The sequence below is a fragment of the Zosterops lateralis genome, assembly GCF_965231275.1.
Source record: "Zosterops lateralis genome assembly, chromosome: 3".
NCBI classification, from domain to species: domain Eukaryota; kingdom Metazoa; phylum Chordata; class Aves; order Passeriformes; family Zosteropidae; genus Zosterops; species Zosterops lateralis.
The window spans coordinates 31484024-31498106 of NC_139764.1; the positions used below are offsets into that span (position 1 = coordinate 31484024).

At 37.7% G+C, this 14083-nt stretch overlaps 1 protein-coding gene across 4 annotated transcripts in view; it reads right to left on the reverse strand.

The window, feature by feature from the left end:
* Window positions 1-1338: 1338 nt before the first annotated feature.
* PLD5 (phospholipase D family member 5) overlaps window positions 1339-14083 on the reverse strand; it is a 163562-nt gene continuing 150817 nt past the window's right edge. For all 4 annotated transcript variants that reach the window (XM_083858084.1, XM_083858085.1, XM_083858086.1 and 1 more), the window contains 5 exons: window positions 12969-13166; window positions 9544-9683; window positions 8442-8607; window positions 4792-4906; window positions 1339-2896 (listed from right to left, as the gene is read on the reverse strand). In XM_083858084.1, coding sequence (XP_083714210.1) covers window positions 2661-2896; window positions 4792-4906; window positions 8442-8607; window positions 9544-9683; window positions 12969-13166 — 855 coding nt within the window. In that variant the 3' untranslated portion in view covers window positions 1339-2660. The remainder of the gene's footprint in view (window positions 2897-4791; window positions 4907-8441; window positions 8608-9543; window positions 9684-12968; window positions 13167-14083) is intronic.

Here is a 14083-nt window from a genome sequence, read left to right on the forward strand (position 1 = left end):
CAGTGAGAAAATATTTGCAAACTAATGGATCTTGTTAGTATTCATGATCTGCATTTTCCTAGGGTCTGCCCAGTAAAACTATTTTGCCATTTATTTGTTACACCAAATCAGTCAATGGTCAGTCTGATTTAATCAATAAAGCCTGCTAAGTAAACAGCTGAGCTTTATCATCTGACAAATTTGTGTTCCACTCAGATCCTCCATTACTTACATGAGATGTCATTTAAAAAACTTAACACATTTGCAGTATCCATAATGCAAGAGGGAAAAAAGTCCCTACATTTATTGATTACTGTATATTATTGCCATTAGGTGCTACAATTAACAACTCCAGACAGTGGGGTTTTTTTGTTTGCATGAATTATTTTGTGTTTTATGTGAGGACATGGTATTAACTTTATCTCAAACTTTAAGATCACCCATCCACGAGGACCTCAGAAACTGTACAACTGTCTTAACCAGCTTTTAAAAATGTGATGGGGTTTTTGTTTGCTCATTTTGTGGGGTTTTGACTCACAAGACTGAAGTTATTGGTAGTATAACTCAGCTGAAATTTTCACCAGTAATGAATCTGGACTAATATTCTATTCTTAAACAAAACAAAAAATCTACAACAAGTAAGTTAAGTGCTTGGAAGCTCTCTCCCATACATGGTATACATACTCTAAATTAAATAGAGAAGGAAGAAAATCCAGAAAATTCACCTCACAAAGATCTTTCCTCATAGCAACTCAGGAAACCTTTTTCTTTTTAAATACTTGTTTCTTATCAGTATGTCAGATTATATGGTTTTCTATGTGTGTGTGAGACTAACACATGGCACATGTTTATCTGAATATCAGAAAATGTTACTGACTATTGAAGCTGTGCAAAATATTTTCTGTAAAAGTTGAGAATCTTAAAAGTTTTTCTTTTTTTTTTGATTTGTCATTATTTTCAGTAAGATGATGTAAATCTTTGCAATTGCAAAATAAACAAAGATTCTTTGTCAAAAGTGTGCCTTTTGGGGTCATAATTAGTCTTGTGGGGTGTCTCTAGCAGACAATTTGAAGTTGTGCATATGTTAATTTATTAGAATTTCCTAAGCTGTGCTCACTGTAAAATAAATTTGAATTTTTTCCTTACCAAGTGTAAGCTACATTTTGAAATTCAAAGTGGGTTTTCAACTTCTTCTTAAGATTAAACTAATACACTGGAACATGGTTGGATTTTTTTCTCTTTTTGCCCTCTGCTTTTGAAGTGTGACTTCAGGAGATGAGAAGAAAAGTCATCATTGTGGAAAAGGTTTTGTGAATATTTAACAAAATGCAGAATGCAGTTTGCTTTTGTGGCCGTGTTTCTTCAATGGAAGCAGAGCCATAGTAGTGAAACATTTTTATTATGAAGCTATGCTATTACATCTCTGAATGGACAAAAATCTGTCATCAAACATTTATGTGTATTTCTTCAGGGAGCAAATTCACACTTCTATAGAACAGCTGCTTCTTGGTGCAACTTAGTTGTGATTGTAGAGGCACACTTTTGACACCAACCAAAAACAGTGGTCTAAATGAAGGCATTACTTTTCTGTCCATGCAGGTGTATTTACCTATATGGAGGACATTTTAACAAAAAATGTCACTTCGCAATTTTTATTTCTTTTTAAAGTAGAAGTTAGGAAAGCAAATTCTTCTGGTGTAAAAATCCACAAAATTACTGTAGCATCATTAAACAACAATTATTGCATGATTTTGCATAACCCTTGGCCTTTCTAAAAAGCAGTATTTGATTTTAAGATGTGCATTGGTTTAATAATGAGTCATCATGTTTCTGCTGACTCACATGTAATAAATAATTAACTTGGGGCAGAAATTTTCTTGAGATTACAAAAACATAAAAACCATCAGTCCTAGGTTTTAGCTATTAACCCAGAGATTTTCACTGTTAGATGAAATGCATGTAATTGCAAATAACTATTCTGTTGAAAGGAGTTCACAGTACTTTGATAAAAAACTCTGGGAGACTTTAGGGAATAGGAAAAACTTCATGAGGCCAACCCCAACCCCTCAAAATTTTCTTATACTGTTAGGAGATGAATGAACTACCAGTCCTGTAACTCCAATGTATTTTAAGGCTAGTTAGAAGACATGGAATAGTGATACTCAAAGTAAATGCTCCAAACCAAGAAGTATTTTTATGATGGGGTAGTTATTTAAAGGGAATTATTTATATGGGTGAAACTTTGCTTATTCCTTTACATCTTCTATTACAGTAAACCTACCATCTATTTGTATGTCAATAATAACTGATCTTAGAATGCCATTTCATAGCTTGAATCTTCATTTTGCCTCAAGGCTTGTTTTAGCCAGGCTGGCAATTGGGGAAAGTCCTAAAACAGAAACATTGACACATGCTGATAAATTCAAATGTGGAACATTAAAATTCACATGGAAGTGGAAATGACATTCAGTGTCAGAAGTAACAAATTTGAAAGTCTTAAATAATTCATATAGAGAATATAGGTTAGACAGATTTAATATAAGTGTGCTTTTTCCTAAAAACACCCCCCCAACCAAACTTTTTTTTTTTCTTTTTGTTTAAGTCTTTTGTCTGTAAATATGAAAGAAGGCTACACCCCAACATAATTCTTCATTGCCATACTAAACGGTAAAATAGTCTTTCTAATTCACATTGCTCATGGCAGTCTTATTTGAAGTTCCTTTATTGAGTTTGTGGTTAAAGCAGTTTGGGATTTTTGTTGGTTGTAAACTTTTGGCATAATGTGAATACCAGTCCCTTTCAAAAACAGCCTTGAGTTGCTTAATGATGCTTGTGCTGTTCCCCGCGTCTGCTTGGTTGATAACAAGGCCAGCTCCGGCATTCTGCGTAAAAGCATTTCCTACCCAATCAAAATTACCTGCAAGCAAAGGCAGGAATAAACAGTGAGTTTCTAACATTACAAAAAGAACCAGATAACAAACCCATCTCCCTAAAGGCAATCCAGAATGAAACACTACCCTTTTCCTCAGTGCAGAAATGGAAATAGATTTTTTTTTAATACCAGCAGGAAAAAAAAAAAAAAAAGCTCCAATACATACCATGCGTAGTGAAGATTGTTTCTGGATGTCTTAACAGCTCTAATCCTTCAGAAGTGAAAACAGGTTCTTCTATTTATTCAAAACTAATTTGCTCTTCCTTTTACATCTCTTACATTATTACTCCATTTACTTTCCTCACTGGTCTTTTCAGTACTAAGAATAATTTTTTTTGGTTTTCTTTTGCTGTATAAACAATTCAAAGTTCCAAACCAGTAGATCTTTTACAACTTACCTGTTGACAGATACTATTTGAGAAAAGAAAAACAGATTTTACTGGTTTATGCCAGTTATTACAATCTTTGTTGAAATCTAAGGTAACAAATAAGCACTTTGAATCCTGGGGATAGGAGGGCAAAAAGGATAATTGGACTAATGGAAAACAGGTAAATCAAGTGCTTCAGTTACTTTTTAAAATTTCACTAAAACTGGAATTAAAACACATGCAGTATTTCGGACAAACAAGGGTGTTACTTCTGCAGGAAATGTTAAGAATTCTAAAGTTGTCAAGGGTGGTAAATTGAAATCTCATCACAAAGGACAAGTTTTCCTATGCTTTCAAGTAAAAGATGTGTCTGGTCCCGTGCATGTGTATTGCTTTAACAGATCTTTGATAATTTCTTGTATTTATACATAGCTAAGGATGCAAGGACAACAGGAAAGAAAAAAACCCGATTTGGCTAAGAATCTAAGATGTGTAGATGAGTTCCAAAGGACTGAGATTTGATCCAGCTATATGAAAGAATTTAAAATGGAGTGGAAAAAATTATCTGGGAGAGGGGAAGGTGGGTATCATAAAACCTTCTGGAGATGAGAGAGGACTGAACTGCAGTATTGGATGTAAAAAGATAAGATTTGGATAGATTATGAGGTGTGTGTTTTGAGCCCATCAGGGTGGGCCTTTCAGAGAAGATTCATTTGTATCTCTACACAACTTGGGATGTCCCACTGTTGATGTGTGTGGGCTTTGCTTTTGGATTGCAGCCTTTGCCCTTCCTCACTGCCTCAGCTATCATGGGTGGTAAGCCCTTGGCAATGCTTCAGTAAGATCCCTAAAGCATCAAGCTGCAGCACATCAGATGGCTTTTTAAAATGTCATGAGCTGCTATTGAACTCAGTAATGGTTTTCTGATCCTGTGAGCTTACGCACAACTCACATTTTTCAAAAGGTAGTTTTCAGCCTGCGTTCATTGGGATTGGACTGGTTATGAACTATTGCCACACTGCAATTTCACTTAAATACACTTTTAACCCAAAATACCAGTTGGATACGTACCTAACGTTAGGAGGATGTCTGAAATGTCATAATAATAAATGCAGTAAGGCTTTGGATGATGAGGATGAACAACATCTGTATAGTATTTGCCAGGATTGACCATAGCTCTAGTAATAACATGGGGAAAGGAAAACACTCCATCTTCATTGGATTACAGAACTTCATGAAGTTTATGTTTCATAAACTGTGTTATGTTTGTGTTTTCAGTCTGTTTTAAGATACTGAAAGGAGAATGTTGGTCTTGAGAAACTGATCCAGAGAGGAATAAAAGGTTTTAAAAGAGAAGAGTCTCAAAGTTTAGTCATGATCCAGGTTCTCAAAGAAATGAACTGTTATCTTCACTTAAAGAACATATCAGCTGTAGATTACTATCATCTACAAAAGGTGGTTATTTCAGGCTTTTGGATACAAACTAGAATTTCTTGAGATGTGGTTACTTACCAATATATGCAGCTCCATCAGTCACCATGTATTTGTTACGATTCAGTTTGGGAAGGGAAGTGTTCTTCTGTTCTTTAAGAAAGCAGGCACTCTCTTCCTCAAGGTCAAAGAATTTCTGCCATAAAATAGAAGGAAGCACAGGTTAATGAGACTTGCACTACAGGCGACAGAAAAAATACAGTCTGTTCTCTAATCTTTATTGAAAATGAGTTGGTGCTACAGAACAGCTTGAGATTTTATTGCCAAGCATTACCTTTAATAAAATGCTGCACATTGTATTTCTAATTAAATTCTCATAGTTTGTAATACTCCTGCCTTGGCATTATGAACTATACAAAGTATATGGCTATTCCATGCTAAAAGCAATACAGTGCCAGATATTAAAGGCTGTAAAATGAAAAAAAAAAAACCCAAAAAAACAACCCATCTTTCTCTTCTCCATGGTAAGAGCCAGGAACTTTTCTTTAACTCATTTTTCAAGGGACACTGGGGTTTGAAGTCTGCCTCAGGATCAGGATCAGCAGACACAGCAACAGCTGAATTAATACCTCTGCAATCACACATTGCATAGTTTCCAACAGGAAACCTGCATTTCAGAAACTTAGAAGCTTCTCAGGATTAAATTTTACATGAAGAGATCAAATTTTCCAGGCAATAAAATGTTTTACCCTGGAGACTGAAGTATGAGCAAGATTTATTTATTTGTTTGTTTATTTATAATTTTAAAGCTATATGCACTCCCTGTCTGCTAAGTACCAGACAAAAATCAGCAAGAATACACCTGCACAACTCAAAAATAGATTCATGTGGAGGCTCAAGAATAACTTGGCTATAGCTCCGTGTCTGTTCCCTGCCATTCCTTTGTGTTTTCCAGTTGTCTAAAGACAATTTTATTTTGTTCTAGGTCATGACTTCTGTGGGGCCTTTCAAAGCACACACCTTCCTCTTTTCAGCACTGCACCCAACAGAGCTGGCCCCTTCCTGCTGCTCCTTTGAGAATTACACCAGGCATTTGTGCACACAAGATGCATTTACAGGGTCAAGTACACAAAACTCAAGGAATAACGGGAATTAAGGTCCCAAGAAGCACAATGGTGAACTCTTCACCTTGGGTCTGCCCTTGCTGATTCAAGCTTTAATTTCATGACCACATGTGCATAGGACAGAGCTCCCCACTTCAGCAGCAGTTTGATATGCAGGTTACTCCTTGCATTATGGCATTTAGTTAGTCCTCAAACAAAGCTTTCTAGGTGCAAGTTCTTCCAGTGAGCATTTTCTTCAGAGTACTTGTATTGAGTTTGCCTTCTCAAGACAGTTTCATTTGAATCCAGTAGTTATTAATGCTTATGTGAATGGACTCTGAGATGCTGAAAATGCCAGGTGTAACAGGGTTGCAGGGCCCTGTTTCTAACTCTATACTTGCAGTCAGGCAATACCAAAACTTGCATTAGCTTGGTCAGGAGAAATCAGGAGGATATTCCCATCTAACAGAGCAATTACATCTGCAACTCCTTCTCCAGGATGACCATTGGCAAACCAGCGTACCCTGCAGTTGCAGCCAACCATTGGTACTCACTGCAAACTTTCAAGCCAAACTGGTCAACTGGTCTTTCCACAGGGATAAGGAACAAAAAAAAAAAAAACAAAAACAAAAACAAAAACAAAAACAAAAACAAAAAAAAAAAAAAAAAAAAAAAAAAAAAAAAACCAAAACAAAACAAAAAAAAAAAAAAAAAAAAAAAAAACCACAAAAAAACAATCAAGACAAGACATATCACAAGGATCAAAAGGTAAATGAAAAATGAGAATTTGCTGAGTATGCTTTATAGGATATTTTATCCCCAAAATAACAGAACAACAGGGGATAGGAGGTCACGTGGTGCAGGTGTGTGTGACATTTTGGTCAGAACCATGTATTGCAGCAGTCTAGCAATTTTAAGTGTAATTTCAATCATAATTTGTAACAGGTTTCTCTTAAAATTTCAGTGGGTTTGTATATTAACACACACAATACATGTCTGCAAGACAATATATTTTGTACTGTAGTTAGTTTATGTTTTCTCATAGCCAAAGCAGAACCAAGAGGGAAAAGGAGTAACTTTCAATAGTTCAAAAGGTAATTTAGTTTTTACCTTCTTGACCTATTCTTTCTCCTTCATACACATACATAGTTTTGTTTCACTTTGACCCTGGCTATAACAGATGAATACAAAAGAAATGCAGCATTGAAAGGCACTTGCTCATCTGGCATGCTTTTTGAATTAAAAGAGTATTGAGATGGAGCCTATGGCACAGTTTTCAGCCAAAATCAAATTGATACCAGCAAACTCTGACCTTGGGCTATTACTCATATCAAGGTTATTTAAGGCAGTGGCCCATCCAGACTGGGAAACATGATGCACAGCACAGAGGTAACTGACTTAGTGCTTTACCTTTAGAACTCTCTACAGGTGATTTTTTTACTGGAAGTTGTTTTTGTATTTTCTAACTGCAGACATTCTAGCTGGACTATTTACCTAAAACAGATGTCTAGAAGTAGGGTTTTTTCCTTTAATTATTTAGTTCTTGACACGATAATTTCTTTACAAAAGATTTTACCTGTTGTAAATAGGTGGCAATGTATATAAGTATTAGCTACCACTTGAAAAAAAATTTTGAACATTAACAAAAATTTGATGATAAATATGGAACAAGTTGGAAGTTATGTGAAATTGAAGTGGCTTAAACGGAGTCAACTATGTATGTTTTTTTTTGACTTAAAACCTATACTTTTTGACTTAAAACCTTTATGCTGCTTTTTTACTGAGGAAACTTACAACAACATGCATTATAACAAAAACCCCTATTTCTAGATATACATAATACCACTTACTGTATGTATAAGAAATAGTACTTCCTTTTCAGAACTGTTGTCAATTTTCAAAAAGCCAGAAGGATTTATGGGATTATAAATTTAGGAAATCAAAATAATGCAGCAGATTACCTGAGACAAACAAAACAAACCCCACAACTCTCCCCGCCAAGATCCAAGGTGGCTGATTTGCAGGGTCCCTCAATTTCATAAAAGTGAAGTGTATCACACTGGAAGTAGCACTTACCAGACAATTTGTATGGTATTTCTACTATCCTATACTGCATGTCTCATGTGGCCCCAGATTGGTGTTTCTGGTCTTCACAGTTTTGAATTTGTAGTGTGAATTTAATGTAAAATCTTCATTATTTTTTCTTTTACTTTGCACTTGACTGAAGGAAAAAGTAGATGCTTACACAGCTTAACAGTAAAGTTATGTGAATGCCAACTAAATCATATTTTTATGTGCTGTCAGATTGACTCTTCTCTCACAGTATAAACACAACCAGTGGCTACAGTTCACTGTGTTGGCTTTGCTGTGAAAGACCACGTGGTGTTTTGCACAGACTGTCCATCACACTGGCTGCCTTTTGGCACCAATATATTTTCTGTCTTAATTTTGAATGCTGTTACTACTAGGAGTAAATTATGTTCAGTATTTTACACTTCGTTATATTTAATTAAATTTAAAGACTTTGATAATAACAGAAAAAAATTCTCAGTTGTTATGTTTTTTTTATTCTTTTTTTGGGAGGGTGGGGAATATCTTATATTTTAAAGCAATATGGATTATACTTACAACTTTCAAACTACAGCTTGGAACTTCAGTGCAAATAGCTTTCAGAGATGAAACGAAGTTAAAAGTAAGGGGATCTGTGTCTCTTGAGAAACTTATGAGAAGTCGTACTTTAATACTTCGTAGAACTAATGCTTCTCTTATCTTCCCATCTAAATATGGCCAGTACCTGTGGAGAAAGAAGACAATATTTGCAGAGAACTTTTTAAAACTTTAATAAATTTGAGAGAGCCGCCGCCAGAGGGCGCTGCTGGCCAGCCCAGACAGCCACACATGCTTTTCCCTTGTGGCACAGATCAGGGAACTGGAACACCCTGACTGAGGTCCCTTGTTTAACCCCTATGCATTGGGACCGTGCAGGCCGGGGACTGTAATGCCTTCTGTAATCTCCTCCTTGGGAAACAGAGGTGCTGTGCAGGGTGCCTGCGTCCTTCAGGAGCAGCAGGTGAGGTGGGTCACTTAAGGAGGATACTAGGTTTTTTCCTGATGAGGGTTGCAGGAATTCTGCCAGGAATGGGATGGTGGCTTCCATGGCGCTCTTCTCACAGCTGACAGCTTTGTATTCTTGACATTTAGTGGGAGCAGGTCAGGGCAGGGAGAATTAAACAAAGAAAAATGCATGTTTTCTACATTCCAGCAGCATCCAAACATCTGGGCTAATGAAATCTGAGCTCTACCATGCCACTTCTCTCTTAACACACATACACACACACTCTGTCATGTTGAATATCTGCATGATACTTATCATATGCCAGTAGTAGTAGTCTCAGAATAGTCAATATAATAGTGTAAGAAATACGTATATGGGTAAACAGACTGTTATATTCCTGGGTCCCAGTCACATGCAGATGGTCAGACTAGACAATTTCTGATCTCCTTCAACAGGCAGATCCAAAGCTTAGGACCCAGAACTGGAACTGTCCTCTTAGGTCCCAATTCTGCTCCCATTTAAGTCAATGGCAGGACTCTCACTGATTTCAATAAGAGCAGAATTGGGCCCCAAGAAATTGGTGCACAGTAGTAACTAATCTCCTGTGGGTTCATTTTCTCCAGCAGACCCTACTGGCACTATGGTAACCAGCTGGGCCTGGACCTGGACACTCACCGTTTGGCGTTGGTGTCGATGACGATGGGCAAATAGTCCATGACAGCAATGTACACAAACTGTTTGGCATCATCAATGACACTGTAGATAGCTTCAATATCCAGGACTCTGTCCTTGGGGCAGAAGAGTTTAGGTGAATTCTGTGAAAGGAAAAGTTCAGATATGGCATTAAAAATAATTGATTTATTTTCTCTCCCCCTCAGCCTTTTTGAGATTAAGTAGTATCCATTATTTTAGCAGAGATTATTAACTAATGCCTTCAACCATCCTGCTAGAATACTCAAAGCTACAAAGGTGAGCTACTTGTTTACTTGGCCCTCAAAAGTGTCACCATTTAGATGTAACTGTGGGTAAAATGCAGAGGACACAGACTGCAAAACATCCACTGTCATCAAAGAAGCTGTAATTGAAGTTACATTTCAGAGAATTTTCTTCCAAAGAGCCCCAGGACTGGTTTCTATTAGATGAGGTGTTCATATGTTCTGGTCACATGAGCCTGATCCTTCACTTTGTGAGCAGGAATTAAAGTGTTCTACGTCAGTTGCAGGGAGATGCTGCAGTTTTGCAAGAAACTTATCTTTAAAACAAAGCTTCAGGTATAAATTACCCACTACAAAGCTGGTAACTGCCAAGCCCAGATTGCACCTTTTCTGCCTTCTGTCTGAGGCTGTCAAAGGCAAGGTGAAGCCAGTGGAAATTGCTCATCTGTGGCAGACATGCCCAAGACTTCCTACTCTCCTGCACAAGCAGGGAGAGAAAAGTGAATCCCCTTTTCAAGTTGCTTGCAGGCAACACCTTCATTCCTGGGACAGAGGTTGTGGAAGGCACTTTAACCCAGCTGGAACAGGTGTTTTCCTGCCATTGTGTCACCTTCCCATCTTTGTTACTTGCTGGGGTTGCAGCTGACATCCAGATGAATATTTTTCCTTTAGAGGCAGATTCCAGGAGTTTTATTAGTCTTCCTTAATTTCAGTACACTGCTTGTCACAGTGGTTTCTTAATACTGACTGGTGTTAAGGATTTACTACAACTAAGTACAGAAAAGACTAGAAAATTAACCATAGCAAGATTTCAAGACCAATATTCCAGATCCATTCCTGAATGCTAAAAAACCAAAACATCTAACAGTTTATCAGCCAGTCTGGAAGATGAGTTTGTTGCTAAGCAACGTTAAGCCATGATTCCCAAGTATAACAAAAAAATTTCAATGACTGTGTATTACGCTTGTTTTATATAGAACAAACATGGAAATATGTTTTCAAAAAATGAATTTCAACTCAAGAAAAAAGTGTAAAGTGATTTAAACACAGTTAAAGAATTAAATATAATTTATTTCAATTATCTGAAAATTTTTGGAGGCTATTGCTCCGAGATGTTATTCTTAACACTTGTATTATTTTCTTGAACTTTTAAGTTACAGAACAGCTGAAGAAAGAAATTCTCATGCACTTGTCTTTTTCAGATGCATTCAATATAAATACCAGAAAGTGAGACGCTACTTGAAGATAATTAGAAGAAAAATCTCAGTAAAAACTCTCACTGTAGCACTGTGCTTTGGCATTCCAGTTGTTAGTCCGTGGCACAACTGATCCCTGCCCCACAGCCATGGACTAGTTTAAGACTTGTGGCCATATTGTGTAGCACTCGCTGTTCTGATCAAGTACCCACTTGTTCCTTCTCTCCACCTACCAGGCCTTTATTCTGGCTGGCAACAGCACCTCTCCATGCCCTTGCTCAAGGGTGAGCTATCCTGAACTCAGAGGGAGGCAGCAGCCTGTCTCTGCCCCAGGCAGGACTGCCACAGCAGCAAGGGAACTGCCTGGCTCCTGGGAACTTCCTTCTGATCAGTAGCTCAGGAACACACAGCAGCATTAGCACCCTGTCCACCAAGTCAGCCCCAAGCAGCTCCAGGACTGCACTTCAGAGGGTCATGCTGGCAAACACTGAGAATTTTCTAGTTGGTGAGAAATTTATTGAAGAGCCTGTTTTCAGGAAGAAAGAACCAGCCCAAGTGGCTGTGGATACAAATTCAGGTAGCTCTTGGAGTTGGACTTCAGTGATTTGAGCTTCTGAGTACCACTGAGTCCTTTCTGTTTTCTGAAGTGAAATACCATGAGAAGAGGCTTCCTCAGCCACAGGAAAGGAAAAAATCACAGAGAGGAAGGGAACACTCAGCAAACTAAAAAAAAAAAAGGCAGAGTCTCTCTCCATCTACCTTTGTCTAGGATCACAGATTCCTTAAACTGGGCCTTAACCAGCTTTCTATTCTGTGTTCCCCTCCAGGACTGACTTTCAGCAGGATTGCTCAATTTCAGATTTCTTAGAAAAGGAGTAGGATTTCATTCCACAGTACATTAGCAAACTATCCAAAAGTCTGTCTCTTATTTTGAGCTAGTCCCTGAGATTCTCCAGAATCAATGGACGTGTCCACTTTTTCAAACCACTATTAATTCTGGCTGTCTTAGGCACTTCCACATTTTCACTCAAAAACAGTTCTCTGTCTGTCCACTGATTGTAGGAGTATGAAAAATCCCGGAGAGTGGAACATTGCCTGGCGCCCAGCAGGTGAAGGGGAAGGGGAACCCTGCCCTGTGTAACCACTCATCCGCACTATGTGATGCCAGTGGCTGTTCAATTTAATAGTGGGCTACGTGTGTTGTGTTTTAGACAAACCATGGCTATAAAGCAATGGGGGGTTTGCCCTTGTTTTATAGAGAATGGAAAATTACTCTCAGCAACTTTACTTATATTCCTGATTTTGCAGGGGTGGTTTACACTCATGTAATTTCCCCCAAAATGAATGAGACCCCACATCTTCCATCATCTCTATCTCACTGGGCACTTTTTTCTAGTTTTGCTATATCACTGATGAGATGGAGAACTCCATCTCTTGCCATTAAAAATACATGCACAGACAGTGCTTCCATGGGGATCACTGCTTGAATTTTAGAAGTTTGAAAATGTCATTTAAAAATAAAGCTGAAGTAGATGATCTTGTACAGAAGTATGAATGCTTTGCAATAGGGTGAATCCTTATAAATTACATTGATAAAAATACAAGCTCTGATACCAGGCTTATTCTGTTTCATTTTTTATGTCTGATTAATGGTTCATTTGCTCCCAAGTAAATAATGTTTTACCTATTAGTGTAAATAAAATAATTTAATTTGAAGGGTCTCTGTATCGTTTTCTGAACATGAGTGGAAAAATGTTGAACATTACAGAGAAAGGGAAATTGGATGATGCTCAAATGAAATCCTGCAGCATCTTCAGTCTTGGCAAATTGCATGTCATAGAAACCACAATTGAAAAAAAAAGAATTGTGATTTTTCAGATTTCCAGGTCTTCCGAAGATCTTGTGGTTAAAGTAAGTTTCTTCCCTTCCCCTCCACCCTCCTCACTCTGGAACTCATTTCAGAACTTACCGACACAAAAGCTTCTGATTTTGTCTCGTTTAGCTGCAGTGTCAGTTTATTTTGAGTATCGTACACTCCATAGAGTCTCTTAGACCAACTCGGAGGTATTTTGTTCTTGTACCTTAATGAGCTATACAGGGCAAATATCCTTTGTAAATCCAGGACCAGGCAGCTACAGTTGTATACAATGACACCAAGCTCCTTCATCTGTGAAATTAAAAGTTGGATCATTAGTGATATTTTCGCTGATGAATCTATGGAATTATGCAGCAAGAACACAAAAGCCTCACCTTGGGTACCCCAGTTTTCAGGCTGCCAGTGTCTTCATATGTTAAAGGGAGATAATGATATTTTCTCTTACAGAAAGTACTCTGTAAGCATCAACATTCTCACATATAAATAAAAAGGGATCTTTGGAAAAATAGTTCAAGCAAATTGGAAAAATAGTCCAAGTAAATACAGACAGCAGAGTACAATTAAATTCTTTAGTCTTCAACAGGCACAGACCCACTTCTCATTTAGGTAAAGGCATGTCTTCTGATAATCATAAATCTGGTTTTGGCAGAGATTTCATTAATTGTACACTCCTAGTCCCTAAGCTGTTCACAGGATTTCATGCTGAATGTATTGTCTGGCTTTTGTAATCAAAGTGTAACCTCATGCTCACTCTCTTCCCTTTCTTTGCTTTAGAACAGCTCAAGAAAGGATGGGTGTGGGCCTGGATGCTATTGACCTCTCATTACCTGTATTTAACAATAGTTCAGCCATCTTCTAAAACAAAGCAAGAAGAAAATATGCATGTATCTGTTGGAAAACCATATGGAGGATAAATATTTAAAGGATCCATGCTGGTTTTCTGCAGGCAAACTCTCTCAGTAGCATGCCTGCGAAGTCTGCCTGGCATGATGAAGAAAATAAGGGTAATACGAACTCTCCAGCATGGTTACCCTTTCACTCCAAAATATTCCCACTGATGTTATTCCCTTAGATGAGATCTCCAGAGCCACATGGACTAGTTTCTGGTAAAAGCCTATCTTTCTGTAAAGCCCGTGGGAACTCTGAACCCTGCACTGATGATATTTCAGAGCTTGTTCCAGTGCAATTCTCCCTGACTGCAGATGAGA